This window comes from Bidens hawaiensis, unplaced genomic scaffold (assembly GCF_021521415.1).
Source record: "Bidens hawaiensis isolate Kalapana, Puna unplaced genomic scaffold, B.hawaiensis_p1.1 tig00003430_1, whole genome shotgun sequence".
Lineage (NCBI taxonomy): Eukaryota > Viridiplantae > Streptophyta > Magnoliopsida > Asterales > Asteraceae > Bidens > Bidens hawaiensis.
The window spans coordinates 1,534,892-1,557,081 of record NW_027491191.1 but is presented as its reverse complement, the minus strand read 5'-3'; the positions used below and the strand labels follow the sequence as shown (position 1 = coordinate 1,557,081).

The 22,190-nt window shown below is 34.4% G+C and overlaps 1 protein-coding gene and 2 pseudogenes across 3 annotated transcripts; 2 read left to right on the top strand and 1 right to left on the bottom strand.

Annotated features, from left to right (window-relative positions):
- The first annotated feature begins 1,493 nt into the window (after positions 1–1,493).
- On the top strand, positions 1,494–5,240 carry LOC143623403 (putative receptor-like protein kinase At1g80640). Its single transcript, XM_077094324.1, has 10 exons — positions 1,494–1,656; positions 1,846–2,037; positions 2,461–2,711; positions 3,490–3,622; positions 3,725–3,788; positions 4,107–4,203; positions 4,296–4,398; positions 4,480–4,598; positions 4,722–4,811; positions 4,891–5,240. Exons 1-10 carry the CDS (start codon positions 1,494–1,496, stop codon positions 5,020–5,022), a joined length of 1,344 nt encoding a protein of 447 aa, XP_076950439.1. The 3' UTR covers positions 5,023–5,240.
- A 1,644-nt stretch (positions 5,241–6,884) lies between these two features.
- Positions 6,885–10,588, bottom strand: LOC143623377 (ATPase 9, plasma membrane-type-like; annotated as a pseudogene). The gene is made up of 8 exons (XR_013151879.1): positions 10,505–10,588; positions 9,844–10,296; positions 9,425–9,751; positions 9,213–9,332; positions 9,017–9,139; positions 7,567–8,827; positions 7,076–7,440; positions 6,885–6,981 (listed from the first exon to the last, which is right to left on the bottom strand). The product of XR_013151879.1 is annotated as an ATPase 9, plasma membrane-type-like (transcript).
- Positions 10,589–13,865: 3,277 nt separating this feature from the next.
- Positions 13,866–18,373, top strand: LOC143623402 (nuclear pore complex protein NUP96-like; annotated as a pseudogene). Its single transcript, XR_013151886.1, has 6 exons — positions 13,866–14,476; positions 14,562–15,947; positions 16,194–16,317; positions 16,771–16,919; positions 17,030–17,127; positions 18,141–18,373. The product of XR_013151886.1 is annotated as a nuclear pore complex protein NUP96-like (transcript).
- The last annotated feature ends 3,817 nt before the right edge of the window (positions 18,374–22,190 follow it).

Sequence of the window (22,190 nt, the reverse complement as noted above, 5' to 3'; positions counted from 1 at the left end):
TTTTTTTAAACAACACACTAGCTAAGAATGAACAAGTTAAAACTTCACTATCCATGTATCAGTAACGTAACGCTTTAACCAGTCGTTGCTAGCCCAAACTCCTTTTAGAAGCTATATAATATAATTTTACTTAACATACGGACGTTTTTTTTCTCTTTCTTTCGATTAGCATTTCGTGTTGTAAAAGAATTTGCTGTAACATTTTTATTTATATCAAAATATTTTGAACCAGAATATTTTTTTCTAAAAGTTATATACACTATTACACACTTTTGAAACTATAATTTTATTACCCTTTTGTTTTTACTTTATATGTCTTGTATAGGGTTATAACGAGTGTATAGTTCAAGGAATGACTTGCGTATAGGACACACGCCACTGCATTCCGACCAAAATCAAACTCATACGTCGCGTATATGTCCATACTCCCCATATAAGCAGTTTAAGTTTTTTTTTTCTAACATCTATACGCGGCATATAAGCCTATAGGTGGCGTATATATCTTTATTTTCTCAAAAGCTAACCAAGGTTGCCAAAAAAAATATATAAATGTGTTGTGTAGGTGCATATTGGTGTATACACTGCATATAGCACAACCTCCAGATAAGATGTGACACCATTGTAATGATATTTTTAAGTTAGGTTCTATACACCCCATATCGACATGTACTAGACGTATTGAAGATGGTTAGGGTCAGTGGAGAAGCTTGGACATACACGTCGAGGGGGCCGGACTTAATATGCATAAAAAAATTAATAAACTAGAGGGGAGAGGGCTAAAACTTCGGTCGGAAACTGTTAAATTTACACTAAGTATAAAAATTTTCGGCCGGAAAAAAAGAAATTTACACTACCGAGCGAGTAAACAGAGGGGCCGAGCTCAAAAATTCGGTCAGAAACGGGTAAATTTACACTATGTATAATAATTTTCGGCCGAAAAAGGATTAATGTACACTACCAAGTGAATATGGAGGGGGCCGAACTCAAAATTTCGGTCGGAAACAGGTAAATTTACGTCATGTATAAAAATTTTCGGCCGAAAAAGAATAATTTTACACTATCAAGCGAAAAAACGGAGGGGGTTGGGGCCACCTCTGGCCCCAACTAAGCCTCGCCATTGGTTAGGGTCAATAAGCCTCATATAGACATGTACGGGGTGCATTGTGCCTCTAGACAACATGTAACACCACCGACATTTTGAATTTAGACCCAGACGCCCATTATAGGTCTATATGAGGCGTATTGAGAGAGTCCAGTATCCGGTTACAATGAGCCTTTAAAAAAAAAACGCTAGATATATCATACTAATTATTGATTTAGAAAATCATATTATATTGATATAACGTAAAATACTGCATTTAATACTTTAGAGAGAGACTTGGAAACATTTCAAAATTTCAAAGTAAAAGAGACATACACATGAAATATTGGGAATATCCTTCTTCTTCTTCTTCATCTCTCTTCCAAAACACAATCTGTCTGTCTGCATAAAAATGGAGATGAATCTTCTTCTTCTTCTTCTGCTCATCATAATATCCATTTTGGGTTTATTCTCTTTTCCACCAATCCATGCTTCACACCCTCCTCTGGCTCACCCTGTCCTTCCCACCCAGAATAAACCACCATTTCCAACTCAAGTCAATGCAATTCCTCCAGGTATTCAAACTAATTCACTCTTAAATTTGATGGTTTTATACACCCACATGCATTTTCAAACACTCTTTAACAAAACCCAAGTCTTGATTTTTGTCTTTGGGAGCTTAATGCACTCCAACTGTTTGATGAAATGCCTCAATGAGTATTTTTTTTTTGTTTTTGTTTTTTGCTTTATGAATGTTGATCAAGTTTGTTTGATAGACGCAGGATCATCTGAAATCAAAGTGGTGCACCATGAAGATTTGAATAAGAAGATTCTTGTAGCACTAATCATTGCTTCAACTCTTCTTGCTGCTATTTTGATTTCCTTTTCATGTTTATGGATCTATAGGTTTAAATACTCTAAAACATCCAACACTGAAAAACCCCAACAAAACCAAGGTATTTTTTTTTCTCTCTCTCTCTCTTCTTTTCCAGGATTATATGAGAATTTTTTTTTTTGGATTATTTGGTGGTTTAGGATTATAACTGTGGTTTTATATTTTTTTTATTTTAACTATTTTGTTATTTTTATTTATTAAATTTAACATTTTTGTTTTTAATTTTTTTAGAGTCTAGAAACAGTTAGCGTTTTAATTTATAATTTTTAATATTATTATTTTTTGGTTTATATTATTGAAAAAATGTTTAATGTTTGGTTTATATTAGGAAAAAGATTTGGTACGTCTAACTCACACGTCCACTGATCCTACTCTAAATAAAAAGTTAGCTACATTCTAAACCGCCTACAAATACAAAAAATTCATATCATAAACACTGAACACACTTTTGATCTTGATCTAATGTGTTTTTGCATACTCACAGATGCTTCAAAAGGGTTGTCATTGGGTCCAATTTTGGATAAATTCAACCCTTTGAGAATGACTGGTAAAAAAGGTTCGGTAACTGTGATCGAATACGAGTGGTTAGTGTCTGCAACAAACAATTTTCATGAAGACAATATCATAGGGCATGGTGCATTTGGGAGTGTATACAAAGCCTGTTTCAATGATCACTTCCTTGCAGCTGTGAAAAGAATCCATGTTTCAGGGCCAGATGCTCATAGAGGGTTTGAGGTAGGTTTCCAAGTTTTAAAATGTTGCCTCTAAATGAACTTAATTGAAAATTTTCAAAATTTTGTCATTGTATGTAATGAACTATTTTTTTATCATTTGGTATTACAAACATATTTGATGCAGTTGACCGAGTGAGCAGGTTTTAGCCTGTCAATTGCATCAATGGTAAAGAAATTAATGTTTGTTACATCAAATGGTAAAAGTATAGTTCATTACACAATATTAGGGTTGTTTAAAAAGCTTAGCTCGTTTAGCTGGATCGTTTAAATTAAAGCTCAATTTAACTCTGCTCGTTTATTATTTCACTTATTGTAATTATTCTATTTGTACACATTTATAATTATTTTTATTAAATTATTTTTATGTGTAACCATATATATATTATTGATATTTATATATAACAATTCTTCCGTAAGTATAAATTTAATATATTAAATAAAATTGTATAAGTAAAGCGCAAGTTTTAATATATATAAATTTTAAATTTTGAAGTATATTAATTATGCATTATGTGTATGTTAAAAAGATAATATTCTTTTCTTTTTATATACATCAATGTGTGTAAATATACAACTTATTTTTAAATAAACAGCCACGTGTTGCTCGAGCTTAACATTTAAGCTTATTAAGATAAACGAGCCGATCCGCCCAAGCCCAACTTGGCTTGGCTCGTTTACAGTCCTGCATGCGATGACAAAAACATGAATGTTGCTACATTTTGGTGTGATAAACCCTCTATGAATTTGTATAAATTATGTGTCTTATTTGCATTTTTCAGAATGAGATAAGTTGTTTAAGCAGAATTCAGCATCAGAACATTGTGAATCTTTTGGGTTATTGCATACATGGCGAGACCAGATTTTTGGTCTATGAAATGATGCATAACGGTTCTTTAGAATCCCAGTTACATGGTAATTTATGTATCATTTCTCAGTACAATTGAATTTTATTAAAATGATAATGATTGCTTATAAATGACCTTTTTTGTGATAATTGTTTTTGGTATGATTAAGGTCCGTCTCATGGAACTAGTTTAAGTTGGCAGCAGCGAATGAAAGTTGCACTAGATATTGCAAGGTAAATTGAAGCTGTCCCATATTTGGAAACTTAGATATTAATCATGAATGCATTACCTATGACTACTAAAACAATGTATTACAATAATAATCCAAATCTTTAAACATAATAATTTAGCAAATTGTATGCAACTATAAATAGTTTTTTATTTGACTTTTTTTTGACCCGTTTGAGGTAAAAGTATAAAACACTGCCCAAATGACCCATTTATAAGTGAATGAATCGAAATTTCCACCTTTAATCTAAATATACTTTTTTTTTATTAATTTTGGTGATTTCTGATGATTAATAATGTGCATTTATATGCTTTGAATACAGAGGACTCGAGTATCTTCACGAACGTTGCACCCCGCCTGTGATTCACAGAGATTTAAAATCATCAAACATCCTTCTAGGTTCCAGTTTCAATGCTAAAGTAATATTTTGATGGTTTTACGTATTGAATATACCAAATTCGAACGATTTATAGTTTTGACTTTTGATTAATGATGCTTGACTTCTTTTCAGCTCTCTGATTTTGGACTCGCTATTACAGGCGGGATTCATGGCAAGAACAGCATAAAGCTTTCTGGTTCATTAGGTTATGTAGCTCCCGAGTATCTTTTAGATGGTATGCAATCGTTTATTTTATTCTAACAAATTTTTGAATTTTTTTTATTTATATAAAAATAAGATGTTGAATCTTTTACAGGTAAACTTACTGATAAAAGTGATGTGTACGCGTTTGGAGTCGTACTTTTGGAGCTTTTGATAGGGAGAAAACCTGTGGAGAAAATGTCACCGTCTCAATGTCAATCAATCGTCACATGGGTATACGATATAATCATTCATATTTATTCAAATTGTCTCTAAAAATTGTTTTTTCCAAAAAATGCGTTAAAGGATGTTTCAGAGTTAGATAAAAATAAAATTAAAATTTTATTATGTGAACAGGCAATGCCTCAGCTAACAGACAGATCAAAGCTTCCAAATATTGTTGATCCTGTGATTAGAGATACAATGGACTTGAAGCATTTATATCAAGTTAGTACAATTGTTTTATCGTTACATACAATAATTTTTCTGTAAATATATATATCTAATATAATAATAAACTCTACAGGTTGCTGCTGTAGCTGTGCTATGTGTACAACCCGAGCCAAGTTACCGACCACTTATTACCGACGTGTTGCATTCGTTAATCCCACTTGTACCTATCGAGCTTGGAGGTTCGTTAAGAGTAACCGAATCTTAATTATTCTATGTTTAATGTTTGTATAGATTGGTGTTTTTTAGGATGCACTTTATATCCCTTCAAAACTTAATAATTTATATAGAAGTCCAAAGGACCATGTTTGATGCACAAAGTACAATGTTGGTTTGGACATGTATGGAAAGTTGATGTTTTGGAGGGATATAGATGAAACTCATCTGCATTTTGATTGGTAGTGTTATTGATATTTAATTAATTATCTTATTGGTTGCTATGCAATGATGTGTGTACTTTTGTTTATGAAATTTAATGTAGCAACCCACCCGGAAATAGTGTGACTCTATAGTTGGTTGTTGGCCACATGACCACTTTAATACTTTCACATGAATTATGAATTATTATAATTATGATGATATTTTGTACTTTATGCATAAATAGCTGTACCTTTGAATGGATGTGAGCATGAATAGCAGGGTATCCCTTAGTTTCTGGAGTCCTTATCCAATAATATTAATTGTTGAAAGCGAGTCAATAAGGATTAATGTGATGTAATGTAATATAATTTCGAATACTTTCTTAAGGAAAAGTTTTCCCAACTTAGTTTACCTGGTGTTTAAGTTCTTGACTTCTTGTTCGGTTGATTTTGATGAAAATTCTGAGCTATACTGTTCATTACAGTTTTAGAAAACAACAAACTAAACCAGTTGGGTAAGGTTGGGTGGGTCGGCATGATTGGTCGATTTAATGGTTTTGATAGAGAGCGATTTGAGATGATCAATCTCCCAATGGACCCGTAGAGTGGGTTAGGCTTCAAGAAAATGAGAGAATGAAGAGAAATCAAAGTTAATGCATGAATATAGGAAACGTAAATAATAAGGAAACCTAACTAGAGTATAGTAAGAAAACAAAATAATATATAAACATAATTAAATAAATATATTAATATATATATATATATATATATATTTATTTAATTTATTATATTGTATCAGTTTGATAGTGTGAAGTCGTGCACCAATTTATTTTCATAGTTGTGTTAAAATGATAAAGATGATTCATAGTTATAATACATACAATATCTTCGAAAGTTATAATAATAATAACAACAACAATAAAGGGAACGGTTTGTAGGGTTGGTTCCAAGTTCTAAACAGAACTGAGTCGTTAAAACCATCACAGGTGAACCTAACCGTTTGGATCTCAGACAGACTGACTTGCTTCAGTTTGGGTGGTTATCTCGATTTCAACGGTTTATAAATACTGCAAAGTTTCAGACTTTAGTATTTGTTACGGTCGATGAGTTTGTTTAAAATGAAATGCATATAGTTATGATCTATTTATTTAAATTATAAATATGACCATTAAAATGATGATGTGGTGACGTTTAACGTGTTTAAAGATATGTGGATAGTTCTTATATACGAGAGAGAGAAATAAATATAAGCTTTGAAGTTCAACTTTCAAAAAAAATAATAATAAATATAAGCTTGTATTTAAAGTGGTCAAAAATTAGTTAATGTGTTACATCAAAGTCTATTCTTTTACGCCCAGTCAAGAAAATCCTTTGATGATTGATCTCAAACAAACAGTTTAATTGGTTTTAATGGCACTAAAAGGGAGGGAAATATATATATATATATATAACAGGTAAACTTTGAGGCAATAAATAGAATTAAACTAATTAAGACTGAATAGATGAAATACAATGTTAGACATGAACAAAACAAAGAATATGAGATCTAACTGCAGATCAGGTATAGCCCGATCTCCTTTATCGGCTTATTCGCGCATCTCCATTATGACGACGACGATGATCTCCCGTGAAAAACAGACCTTCTCGAAATCATGCTTTTCCTAATCCTTATTTATGTTCTTCTCCAAAAATGCCTTCCCTTCCCGGTCACTTAAACCGTGTAGTGTTGTTGAATCGTTTCAATATCGAGACCCTTGAGCTTCACCACCGACTCCACGTGCCCTTTCAGAGTGTGAAGCTCCCTTAGCCTGCAAATGAAGACTGCATTATGAGCTGAGTCTCCGCCCATTTGCCCCAACCTGACCACTAGCTTGACCCGACACATTAAGAAACAAATATTACCTAGCAACCTCTGCGCGCCTCTTTGCCTGCTCGGCAAGTTCTGATAGCTCCCCGTAGTCGCTCTTGTCACCCAAGATGTCGTTTGCGGTTGGCGCTTGGAGCCCGTGCAGGGTCCGTTGGGCCGAGGCCCATTGGGCTTCCCTCTCGCCCCGCCCATAGTCCTTTTTGTTGGTGAAAGCAGTCTTGTTTTGGAGCATGTTGTCCCATGCCTTGCCACTCAAGGCAAACCGGATGATGAATTTGAAGATATCCAACGGGAAGTAGAAGATGATGCTATATAGCCAAATCACACCAGCCCAACCCCAACCGATTCCATGAACTCTCGCAAAGTCCCAGTTTGCGTACACGGCGATTGATGTAGCAATCTACATCAAATAATTATTTGTTAGAATTCCTGATATAAAATATAAATGCGTCTGAGCGAGGAGGCAGAGCTGAATCTCAATGGATTGTGACAGCAAAGCCACTGTCATAATAATAAACAAACTCACCAGTTGAGCAATAAAGAAGGCAGTGAGGAGTAAAAGACCGGGGCGTTCAACGAAAGACCAGCTTCTTGATCTTGTAACAAAGATGAGTGCTTGACTTATGATGCTAACTTGGAGGTAAAGTGCTGACATTAGCTCATGTTCATTGTCATTAATCGGGTGCACACCAAATTTCACCTGTAAACACACTCATTTGTCATAACTGAATGATGATAGTTGTGAATAATGTAAACAGTCTTAAGGGTTTATGCTACCGTAAAGAAGTCAGATTCCTTTGCTAACCAGAAGAAAACAACGGTCATAACGGCTAAATAAGTGCCAAGAACAACCCCGGTAGCAAAGATTTCTTTCAACTTCCATGAATCTGGGAGCGGTGAAGGTTTGACTTTATCTTTAGAAATAGTCATAATGGTTCCATCATTAAGGATTGCGATAATCAAAACCATAAAAGGCGAGAAATCGAATTGCCATATAAGTGCAATCAACATGAACCCGAGTACAATACGGATGGTGATAGAGACAGCATAAATGGTGTAGTTTTTCATCCTTTGAAAGATGGCTCGGCTGGTCAAAACTGCACTAATAATCACACTGAGTCCAGGCTCGGTCAACACGATATCAGATGCACCACGGGCTGCATCGGTTGCATCAGCAACTGCGATACCGATGTCGGCCCGTTTTAATGCGGGTGCATCGTTCACTCCGTCTCCTGTCATTCCACATATATGCTTCCTCTCTTGTAGCTTCCTCACAATTTCATATTTGTGTTCTGCCAAAAAAAAAATCATAAATGTTAGCAACACACTTTCATATTTACCAATAATAATAAGAAGAAGAAGAATAGTTTACCAGGGAAGACTCCAGCAAAACCATCAGCCTTCTCAATAAGCTCTTCAATTGGTATATCAGCAATTGCTGAATCTTTATTTTGGCCCAAAAGTGAAGAAGAAGGATACATGTTTGTTCCCATTCCGAGCCTTCGGCCTGTTTCCTTGCCAATGGCTAACTGATCACCCGTGATCATTTTGACATTGACTCCAAGGTGTAGTGCCCGCCTAATGGTTTCAGCACTGTCGTGTCTTGGCGGGTCAAATAGTGGAAGTAGACCCACAAATACCCATGGGCTTCCCGGGCTATCCTTTGATTTTTCGGGTACTGTCTGTTGGCAAACAGCTAGAGAACGAAGACCACGTTCAGCAAATTTGTCAATTATGTTAAACACTTTCTTCTTCTCATCATCCTTTAGGTTGCATATGTCCACAATCTGAGATATTTTGAGATAACATGTGACTATAAAACGAAAAAGGATTATTATGAATGACAGTTATATGGGCTCAAATATGTAGAAAGTCGTTTAAAGTGTATTTTAATGCATAAAACCTTGCAAATCGGTTTATTTAAAAAGTAAGATAATTATTGAAATAATATAACCCTTTTAATCTTATTTAAGTACCTGCTCCGGTGCACCTTTGCTCGCTCTATGCCAGTTTCCATTTTGATCGATGTATGTCATAGCTGTTCGTTTCTCCACTGGATTAAAGGGGAGAAAATGTACCTCGGTGACTCCTGCTCGTGCCTGCGTAATATAAGAAATACTCAAGATATTATTATTATTATTAGTATTATTATTATATGCTATATGTTATTACCTCCTTTGGATCTGAAAGCATTCCTACAATACAAGCATCTATTGCATCTTGATTTTCCACTCTTGAAGCCCTTGCTCCCATTAGAATAACTTGATCCTTATCCATATCCTTTGGAAAAACCTGAACAAAAAAGTGTTTGCGGGTCAACCCTGATTGTCCCAGCCCGTTTCAAAACCGAGCCCTCATGTTTAAACTTTAAAGTTTAAACCAACCTCAATGAGAGTTTTGTCAACTGTGAGTTTGTTGAGTGTGAGAGTGCCAGTTTTGTCACTACACAAAACATCCATTCCCGCCAATTCTTCAATGGCTGTCATTCTTTTGGTGATTGCACCTTGCTCGGATAACTTGTGGGACCCGATTGCCATGGTGACTGACAAAACAGTTGGCATGGCAATTGGGATTCCACCAATGAGTAGAACCAGTAAATTGTCAATCCCGTTTCTATACGTTCGGTGCTGAATCGGGTACATCACGACTATTTCAATAATGAGACCGATCGCGATGGAGCATATGCAGAAGTTTCCAATTGAGGTCAACACCTAAAAAACATTCCATCAAATATTGTTAACAATATACTAGCTGAGCAGCCTAAAATAATATTATATAAATCTGGTTTTTGTGACAATAATACCTTTTGGAAATGACCAACTTGATTTGTGCTATCGACTAAATGAGCAGCCTTCCCGAAGAACGTGTGGACTCCAGTGGCGATGACAACTGCTTCAATTTCACCTTGTTTGCAGGTTGACCCTGAATACACACTGTCACCTGGATGCTTGGTCACGGGTAATGATTCACCGGTCAATGCAGACTGGTCAATCTTGAGAGGATCGCCTTCTAGAAGGCGAGCGTCAGCTGGAATAATATCTCCCAATTTGACACTGATCACATCTCCTGGTACTAAAATGGCTGCATCGCGTTCGTCCCATTTTCCGTCCCTGATGACCTTTGTTTTTGGAGCAAGACCTGCCATTAAAGCCGCTGCAGCATTGCCTGCATTGTTTTCCTCTATGAAACTGATAGTGGAGTTGATAATCAGCAATGTTGTGATTCCAACAAAGTCTTGCCAATCTGGAGGCTTTCCCTGTAATTATGTCATCTAAATCAGGTGCATATATGCATACATCATAGCATCAAGATAACACGAAAAACGGAAGTTTTCTTTAAGTCACATTTGTGTTTTGAAAAAGTGATCATTGTCTGATCATTAGTATCCAGTTTTGGTTCATTTGCTTTTTCTTACGATATTATATTAACGAATAATAATCAGTTAATACTAGTAAGAGACGTACCCCTCCGTTGGCCAAGACAATGGCCATAATTGCAGCAGCCTCCATGACCCATGACAGAGGATTCCACATGAACCCCAAGAACTTGAGAAACTTGCTTTCCTATAATTTCAAGTACATAAATAAGATATCGATAGTTTCATAAACATAAGTTGCACAATAATATAAAAAAATCATAAACAATTTGCAGTTAACGATTTACCTTCTTCTCTTCTAGCTTGTTAGGGCCAAATATGTTAAGCCTCCTGTTCCCTTCTTCACCTGTCAGTCCCTCTCTTGTACATTTCAGCGTTTCGAAGACCTCCTTAACCGGAACCGTCTCCTGTACAAACCAATCAAAACAAATTTTAAGTCACCAAATCAATAAACGCTTTTTTTTTGGATAATAGGTATCGTTTAATAACACGAGTAGCATTTACATCCATACATAAGGCAAACGGGCAACAAGTTGTGCTGCTAGCAATTTTTTGATCGCAAAACCAAGTCTTTTGAAAATTATATTCATAGATATTGAAGTCATAACATTACTATCCATGACCAGTTGGACTCGACTAAGTAGCTGCAATTATTCTACATCCTCCATTCATATTCGTAACAGTTATAATCGAATCATGAAAACAAAAACTCCCATTGTCATTGTCTAAAAGAAGTTTTAGATTATGGAACGAGTGGAATCCATTCGATCCTCGTGCAAAACGTAGTGTTATAGGATGGTAAAAAAAGATTGATTTGCATTCAGTAGACAATTACAGTATATAGGGATGACTAATAAACGCTAGATACTATATGCATATTATTTGCATTCAGCCGTGGACGTTTAGACCGGAAAACAATAAAGAAGAAACATAAAAGAAATAGCACTAATAATAATACCTAGTTTCGATCTCTGTTAGTGATTTAAACAGTTGTCTGTTTGTAATGGTCTATTGGAACCAAATAAAACTACTACTAATCATGCAAAAGTACAAAAGTACTAATGTATAGAACATGTTGATGATAAAAGTAGGTAAGTAAGGGAGAAGTCGGATAACATACAAGATCCACATTTTCCTTCTTGAGTTCATCCCAACTCATGCCGTCCGCCATGGTTGAATGCAGTGTGAGAGATGGAGTGGATTAATGGAATGTGAATGTCAAGTGCATGGAGGGAGCTATAATAATAATAATAATAATAATAATAATAATAATAATAATGGAGAGAATGAGAGTGAAACTAGGAAATAAGTTACAGCTTTTTATGGTGTACGTCCATTTGTATATCAATCCGTGTTTTTGTTATAATTCCATCTTCTCTAAGTGTCTCACAACTTAACTCAAAATGACACATATTTCTTCTCTTTCATTTTGTTACAATGCGATAAAACTTTTGGATACAACTATTTGACACACAAAGTAAACAACAAATAGGAGTTTGATCTTTTATTTACTCAATGTCACATTTAGAGTATATTATTAATCAGAATATATATTTTCTGGTGTTTAATTTTGGGTTATTACTAGCGGGATAATGTACAATGTACCATAGAGTGACCACATGAACATAATAGGAATCCGCTTGAACTATATTAAGATCGACAGACAATCAAGAAAGAAAGGCTATATGTTTTTCGAGTGGTTGGTCTTAGCTTAGGGCGTAGGTGGTTGATTTCCTTAATTTCGTATATGATCGATACTGCTTTGTTTTTATCCCTCAATTAGTTACTACATTTTCTATTACTTCGACGACAAACACTCTCATTGTCCCTCACATAATTTGTTTAAATATGCAATTATCTTTTTCCGTATGTAATCATGGAATATCAATATAGCGTTATGAGTATATAGATTAAATCGACCTTTTCAATAGGGCTACAATTAACTTTTAATTTTAAGATTTCATAAAAGAGGTTCTCAAATGTTTTACGATTTAAATATTATTGTCCAGGCTTAAACATAAGACATGTGTTTTAATTTTGTCAATTTTTTTCTTCATACTATAGCAACAAATGCATTGGTGGATGACATTAAGTGAAAGATTGTAGTAGAAACGATTACCAAATTGAGACATATCAAATAAAGTTGCCAATATAAACATTGACATGAGCATTTTGTTAACAAGACATTATATATTCCTAGAGATATAGAAACATGCAAGTGGTGTTTTTAGACGTTATCACTACATTGTTGGTGTGACTATGTTTGGAAGCACTTGTTAGCGTAGCAAACTTAACGGATAACAAACTGAAACCACGTGCAGTGCATGTACGTAAGTATGCTCCTATTATTGGAATACATATTCAAATAAAAGTTGTTTTGGGCAAGTTTGTGCGCGCATGTATTGGTTGAGAATACTCTCTTTAAAGATGTTATTTAAGTGTACCTAAAAAGGTGGTTAAAATAATTAGCTTGAATTATAGGTCCGAAAAAAGTGAGTTTGATTAGGCGTTTCTAACTGACTCAGTGACAAAGCTTGGACTTTTATATATAAAAGGGTCTAAAGTCATGGACCTTGTTTTAAGGAGGGCACTCAATACATACAAAAATTGTGAGACGAAAACACATAATAAAACTCTTAAAAAGGGATTCAATGCCGGTGTGGGCCGAAGCAGTAATATCGTGGGTGGGTCATAGAGCATTGGGCCTAAATTAAAAAGCTCACAATCCAGATCTGGTATGGTATGATATGGTAAAATTTTCATCACCACCAGCGGCAGCGTCAGAGCGTCTTGTCTTGTCTTGTTCCCGTCTTGTCTTGTCTTGCCCTTGCCTGGAGCATAGGTTTAATAAATAAGAATCCACACTCAGTTGAACTTGAAACCTACCTTCACCAATACTACTTAACCTACTCACTTTTAGCTTCACTTCACCAGTAGTAATTATCAACTTACATAAATCCTATCACTTCACTTGTTTCTTGTTTCTGTAATTCTTTTTTTTTTCATATTCTGTTCTTTGCAGTTAATGTCTAAAATAATCGAATATCGGTCAAGGACCTATATTTGAGATATCGCTTTTCACGGTGGGATATCGGTAATTTTAATATCATGCAGAATTTTTATATATATGTTTGAAAACATAAACATATATAATATCAATAGCATTATTCAAAGTCAAAACTCAAAAGTGTCAATATTTGAAGCATTATCTAATTGTACCACATCAATCATGGCATCCAAAATATCGGTCAATATCTAATTGTTACCAATACTAAAACTGATATTTTTCTTGGGGACGATATCCCACCGATATATCGCTGATATTAACTGCATGGATTCTGTCAAAGTCCTATTGCTGTTTTTATACCTTCTTTCTTATGCACTGGATCAGGTGGTTTTGAAGAATCTCTGCGACAAATAAATTACACACGGTAAACATTAAACTCAACATGCCTGGATCATATCAGCATCATCTTGTATCTCAATTTAAGAAAAGGAAAGTAAGTTTAGATGGTGATGATGGCATGCTCACTCACATGTGAGATTAAAACTTGCTTACCTAGCCTGCGAGCTTCTGATTATTTCATGGAACCTAGCTTGACCGAGTTGACTATCAGGGAACTTGCGGACCCGGGTCATTGCACCAGGGTTCTAAACTTTACTGTTGGTAGATGCGGATATGGAAGTGTTAGGTTTTTTGGGGAAACCGATGTCAGATGGTTAGATTTAGACCAGATTGTCAAGTTTAAAAGGCATGAGATTGTTGTTTACGAAGATGAAACTACCAAACCCGTTGTTGGCAAGGGACTTAACAAACCGGCTGAAGTGAGTTTAGTGCTACAAAAACCCTTCTCAATAGAAAAGCTGAAATCAAGTGCAGAAAATCAAGGAGCCGAGTTCATTTCTTTTGACTCACATCGAAAAGAATGGAAGTTTTCTGTTCAACATTTTAGCAGATTTGGTTTGAGCGATGACGAAGAAGGTGATGTCTTGATGGATGACGCTGGTGTAGAAGTTAGAAACCAGGTGACATTGAATGATAATGATATTGATGAAGACAGCCCGTTAACAGATTCCTGTTTGCTTTCTCATTCACTTCCTTCACACCTCGGGCTTGACCCTGTTAGAATGAAGGAAATGAGAAGAATTTGGTATAGCATGGGGTCCAAACAACCTTCTTATTCACTGTGGTTCTGTTGGTGACAGTAAGAAGAATTCATATCTTTCTTCTACAATAAGTTTAGAAAAATTTGCAATCGATAATGTGGTAAGAGATGAAGACAACAAAGTACGAGAAGAACTTATTGATCTATGCTTTGATTCTCCTTTAAATTTTCATAAAGAAATTAACTATGAACCAAAGGAAATCATGTTTGATTCATATAAGTTAAAGACTCGAAAGCTTGTGTTTAACGGTTTTGAATTGTTGCCTATATGCCGAAAATATATTGGGATTATTGAAAAGCAATTAGAAGTACCAGGATTATCTTCTTCTGCTCGGGTGATGTTAATGCACCAAGTTTTTGTTTGGGAGCTTATAAATGTTCTTTTTTCATCAAAAGAAAGTTCATTAGATGCTGACGAGGCAGCACTCCCGTTAATCCGAAGAGCAGAGTTCAGCGTATGGTTACAAGAAAGTGTCTGCCACCGTGTACAAGATGAAATAAGTTCCTTAAACGACTCAAAAGATTTACAACAGTTGTTTTTACTTTTAACTGGCCGGCAAATTGATGCAGCTGTTGAATTGTCTGCTTCTAGGGGAGATGTGAGACTTGCTTGTCTGTTAAGCCAAGCTGGCGGGTCAACAGTTAATCGTATGGACATCGACCGACACTTGATCTTTGGAAAACAAACAATCTAGATTTCAATTTTATTGAGAAAGACAGGATAAGGCTTTTTGAGTTGCTCGCTGGTAACATTCATGGTGCATTAGGTGAAAAGAATATCGACTGGAAACGGTTTTTAGGGTTGTTAATGTGGTATCACCTTCCACCTGCTTCTGAGTTGACTACTATATTCAAAACCTATCAGCAACTTCTAGAAACTGGGCGGGCGCCGTATCCGGTTCCTGTTTACATAGATGAAAAGCTTGTAAAAGATGGTGAAAGTTGGATTCCTGGTAACCGTTTTGATCTTGCATATTATCTCATGCTTCTTCATTGTAATGAAGATAGAGACTTTACTAATATTCACATGTTGAAGACTATGTTTAGTTCGTTTGCTTCAACTCATGATCCACTTGATCATCACATGATCTGGCATCAACGTGCAGTGCTGGAAGCTGTTGGGACATTTAATTGTGATGATCTTCATGTTCTTGATATGGCTTTTGTTTCACAGTTGTTAAACCTAGGACACTGTCATTGGGCTATTTATGTTGTACTCCACATGCCACATCGTGATGACTATCCGTATATGCAAGCATTAGGGAAATCTTATTCCAGTATTGTGAAACATGGAGTAGTCAAGAAAGTCAACGCCAATTTATTGTTGAATTGGGAGTTCCATCTGCATGGTTGCAGGAGGCCTTGGTTAGTCAACTGAACAAATGTAAACAAACGTTCATGAACATAAATGAACGAACAAGGCATGCCTTCATGTTCGTTCCTGTATGACTAAAACATACATTAGTTAGAAATAGGACAGTGGGCGAATTAATCAATAATTTGAAATGGCTTCGATGATAATTGGCTTTTGTTATTTAGATATTTCTTTATACCTTATCCTTAAAATCTGTTTTTCATAAAGTTATTTTATAACTTATTTAAATTCTGCAGGCTGTGTATCATGCTTACAATGGAAATTCTTTCAAGGCTCTTGAACACTATCTTGGATGTGCGTTTTGGCAAAAAGCACATTCAATTTTCATAACTTCAGTTGCACATTCTCTTTTCGTGTCAGGTAATCAGTTACCTACTTTTCTGGATGTGATTTTTTGTAAAATTTTATTCGATTTCAGATATATACACCTGATCTTTAAAACAAAACAGATATATAATTTTGTGTAGACTTTGCATGTCATATAGTGGTACCCACTGGGTAGAAAATGCTGCTATATATTTGTAAAAAGTAGTAAATAAATTCTCTTTTCGTGTCAGGTAATCAGTTTGGGTATGATTTGTTGTAAATTTCTGTTTGATTTTAGATATTTTCATCTGATGTATTAAAACAAAATAGGTATATAATTTTGTGTAGACTTTGCATGTCATATAGTGGTACCCTCTGGTTAGAAAATGCTGCTACATAATTGTTAAAAGTAGTAAATAAAAGTGTTGTAAAGCTGTAACATTGAATGCATTGAAATTTTTTGAAAGTTCTAGTGGTAACTGTTTGCTAACCTTCTTCATGGTTCAGGCAAACAATCAGAGATTTTGAGGCTTGCAACCTCGATGGAAGACCATAAATCAGAAATTGAAAATTGGGATTTGGGAGCTGGAATTTACATAACTTTTTATTCACTAAAAAGTTCTTTGAAGGAAGATGATGATACAATGACTGAACTGGTATGTAGTTTTATAGTGATAAGCTTGAGTAACAGTTGTATTAATCAGTTAATTACATTACACAAAAATGTGCCTTTCACTTTTTGTATGCAACCTTTTTACTCTTGTAGGGGTCTCTTCAGGACAAAAATGATGAATGCAGAAAGTTTTTTAGTCGTTTGAAAGGAACTTTGGCTTTTTGGGAGGACCGCTTGTCTATTGATGCCAGGTGATAAAACAGTTTATTAATTTACTAATGTCCTATTTTACCCCTGATTTTTAACTTACAAGTTTTTCTAATCACTTGGGATTATGGATGGCAATGGGCCCGGGTTTTCATGATTCCAGTTCCATGTATACCCCGGGTTCTAGACGAACTGGACGAACATGAACTGAAACTGTTTGTGTTCGTTAGTTTAACTTTAACCGAACAAAAGATCGAACTCAAAATATCAAACGAACGGGCTTCTTTTTTGTTTGTGTTTGCTTGTTAATAAATTGAAGATGTTTGTGTTCATGTTTGTTCGTTAATGGTATAAAGAACAGTTCATGAACGTAAACGAACGGACATAACTCAACATAGACGAAACAAACAAACATAACTAAGCTAAAACTAGTTAAAAGTCATCCAAAGAACATTGTGTTGAGCCTAAAATTATTAAAAGCATATTAAGTTGTGTTGGAATTTTAATTTTTAAATGATTATATTAACGAATTGGAAATTTTAAATGATTATATTAAGTTATTAATGAATGCAAATGAACGAACTTAAGCATACGTAAACTAACGAACATAAAGAATTTAAATGACGAACACAAATGAACGTTCACAGACATAAACGAACGAACAAGTATGTGTTCATGTTCGGCTGTTCGCTCGTATATTAAATAAACGAACTTCTCGCCAAACTGTTCGCTGAATGTTTGGTTCGTTACATGTCGTGCACAGCAGTTTATGGTTAAAATTATCTGAAATCTTATCTTAAACTGACCTAAAAAACTAACTTGAAATATACAAAACTCAACTTAACTTCCTACAATTATCAATTTTAATAATTTCAAGTTTTTAACAGTTTCAGCATGCTATTTACTATTTACTGTATTTTTAAAAAATTTAATCATCGTAATAATTTCGGCTTCAATGTGTACATGGGTTCTGGTAACCAAATACTGCACTTACTGTGGAAATCTTTGAATTTATTTTGTGTTATATTGATATTAATATTTGGGTTTTGAATAACAGAACGGTGTACACGAAGATGGCGGAGGAAATAAGTGATCTTCTTGTAGCCGATCCCGGTGTGGGTTCAACAACTGAGGTCAAGTTAGAATGCTTCAACACAATATTCGATTCCCCAGTTCCTCAAGATCTTTCATCCCATTTACAGTCTGCAATATCACATTTTACATTGCATCTTACTGAAGCAGCCTCATAAGATAATAATACAAAATGTGACGAGTTTCTGTAATTAATTCGGGATCATGTTTGTTCCCTGTGTTGTTTGGCTTCTACACTTCCGGATCTGTCTTTAGAGTGTGATCAAATAACCCGAGCAGTTTTATTAATTTTGATTCTGAATTTTGTTGAAGGTTTAAGATCATTTTTTTGATTGCTGTTGACGTCATTGACTGGCATTATAGTTGTTTATTAGTAAATTCAACATACTTTTTTTTAAGAACAAACTTCTATCAGAAAAGCCCAGCACCTCTCCTCTAACTAGTAGCAGGTAGGCGAACAGAAACAAAAACAACACGCATTTGGGTCTCTACTAAGAGGGTGTTTGGCCTAGCTTTTATTTTTAAGCTTATGCTTATATAAAAAATTAGCTTATAGCTTATTTTTTATTATTTGATAAGCTTTTTTTAAGTGTTTGGATTAGCTTATATTCTACAAGTTAATTATGTGTCTTAATAAGTTGTTAAATCCACCATTCTTTAATTTGTTAGAATAATAATTACTAATCCATCACCATTTGAGGACAAATGTGTAATTTACACCATTAAACAAATAAGCTTTATCAAATAAGCTAAAAAACCATCTTTAAATAAGCTTCTTCAAATTAGCTTATATAAGCTTATAAGCATAAGCTAAAAAAGCTAAACCAAACACCAAATTAAGCTTATTTTGTAAAAAAAGCTAAAAAAGCTATAAGCTTTGCTAAAAAAGCTAGGCCAAACACCCCCTAAAATACTTTATTTGTTCTATTTTACACTTTTTTTTGTCAGATATTTAATATCCGATTTTTTTAAAAAACATTTTAATAAATTTGAGGGGTGTACTTGTCTAGATTTTTAATCAATGTTTTAGTTTATATAAAATCGATTAATTAAACGTCATAATTACTATAAAAAGATTCTTAAATAATAGAATTGAATATATAATTTTTAGTTGTGTTATCATCTTCAATAATTTATTTGGTTTGAAGGAATATGATCTAGGGCCTAAATCCATCTACTTTTTTATATGACCTCCATAACACCATCCTCCTCTCCTTTTTGACATTTTGGTTTATATTTTATACATAAACATTACGAAATTCATATTTAAACGTTAGCAGGTTTTGTAGAAAAGTAGCCAATTCAAAAGGTTAAAAAATACAAATTTATTTAAAGTAATTACAAATCATACGTATCATCGTATATACAGCTATTATAACACGCATACAACTAATATGACGTGGCATGTCATATGTATTGTCGTATAGACAACTAAGATAACTTTACATATGTCATATATAAATGGGGCTATGTAAAATTGTAAAAATATGTCTGTTTTAAATAACCTTCATTATTATGTGTTAAAAGTTGAATTCGTGTATTTTTATAGCTTATGCCGAAACCTTCAAAAAATTGTATTTAAACTTTGACGAAGTTTGATAAAATTATTAGTTTTTTTAAAAACTTTCATGTAACTAAATAGCATTATTTTATACACGCATACTGGTTTTAAGTCTTTCATAAAAATCTAGCAAGCTTATAATACATATGTGACATGTTATATACACTAGACACGTTATATGCACCATCAAGTAGATTTCATGTGTATAGTTACATGCAATGTATACAAGTGTGATTAATTGTTTTGATAATAAGACATGCGACAATTCATGTTTAGGCCACCCGTAGTGGACAATGAAAAGGGGCGAAATTGGGCGAGAACACCGCTCCGGGGGCGACATGTAGCTTTTTGAAATTTAAAAAAGAAAATATACTGAGCGTGTAATACCATATTATGTAGCTTTTATACCATATTTTTTTAACATAGCAAATTTGTTTTGTTAATGTTTATTAGTGTATTATATTTCTAATTCTGGAATGTATTAAATTAGTAATTACACCCCCCGCGTTGCGGGGGTGGGGTGTAAAACTGCTTATTTACATCTTCACTTCACTCAAAAAGATGAAGTTACCACCGCCTCGTTTGGGCACCATCCCCTCTCTCATGGCCGGTAACTTTTGTGAATCATTAAGAAAGGCGATTCATCTTCTGCAGATTGCCATTGTTGTCTACGTCAGTTTATTTTCAATAAATTTGAGTATCGTAAGTACGTTAACCTGCCGTGTAAGGGGGGGCTTTTTTTCTTGGAATCCTTTGTCAGTGTTGTTGGTGGCAGCTATTTTGTCGTTAGTTCAATGCCGAGCGAGACGTCTGATTTGCAAGTGAAGGCGGTGGTGTTTGGACAACCATGTCTCTTGATGAGGTCCTCACAACTTTCGCCTACTAACACAGCCATTGTTCTGAACGAAAAAGGTTGTAGTTTTCGTGCTAGTGATGTCTTCCATTGTTGCTAATACGTGGTACCTGTATGTATGCAAAGACATGTCATATTTCTTATTGATGTAATTGTGGATTTTGGTTAATGCTATACATAAAACATAATTCGTGATGGTGCTTTTGTTTATGCGAATACGTGATTCAAATGATTTAAAAAAGAATAAGATTACAACCTAAGAGATGAACTAAGATCAACCTACAGTCACACCGTCCGAACATGTTAATTGTGTATTAACTGTTGTAGCAGTTTCACTTGTTTTAAAAACCGATGTTCTACAGATTATTTACAGGGCTTAAGTGTGAAGATCTCGCAAAATTTAATTATTAATTAATAATGATAACAATAACATCATCATTAAGCATACTGTTTTAATAAAAAGCTAACTAACAGAAGTTATTTTGTAAATAGATTCATGTTAGAACTCATTTGCTAGGCCTAAATGTCTCGATGTTAACGCAAAATAATAATAATAATAACTTGCATCATCACTAATGTCAATGGTAATGCAAATACACAGCACTTCAATTCTGCATAACACCACTGAAGTCATTTTATAGATGAATATCATCCTAGGAATGGTTTACCAAGCCTAAATGTTACAGCCTTGATGCAAGATTTAAAAATGATAATTTACCTTACTATGGTGATGGTCACGATGTCATAATCGTCACACTTGTAGAACTCTTTTGCCTTGCCAACTTGTTGGATGCGTCAACTTATTTCTTAAAAGCAAGAGACGGCATCTTAGATCACCACACACAATAACAAAAACATAAAGTAACAACATACATCCAAAAGTAAAGGCAAAAGAATTAATAACGCATGTTCATCTAAAATTCTATTTCAATTCATATGTACAACATATTCAAACTAACATAAGCTTCCAATCAAGGCTAATTAAAATTCAAACTATCATAAGCTTCCAATCAAGGGTAACTAAAAACCACAAATAGGAATTAATAGTAAAATTCTATTACCCTGAAGTGTTTTTAACCCCAAACAAACTACACAAAATTAGCCCTTGTTCTTAAACAAATAAATCAATAGAAAAGAGAACCCAATAAACTTCAACCCCAGCTGTCAGAAGCTAAACTGAATGACAACATCAATTACAAAGCAATAGAAAACTAAATCCTAATACAAATAAAAAAAAATTAAAGTTAACTACAACTAAAGTGGATGAAAAATTGAAGATAGAAACACGAAAGAATGAAACTCCCAATCACCGGATTGTTTCAACCACATAAAAGAACAGTAATAGAAGAATCAAACATTCATTTAGGTTTCAAATAGCAATTCAAAGTAAAACAAAAAAATGTAAGCTATTCGCCAAAATCAACAGAAGACGGAACCTATTGAAGAACAGGTGACCGTTATCCACCACGACGGTCTTTCTCCTCTCTCTCAGCACCACAATGACCACCATCAAAGCCATCTCTGAACGTCCTTCGTCTCTTTCTAGATTATGGGGCTACATACAACACACGATTGCAGAGGTACATACCTACCTATTTACA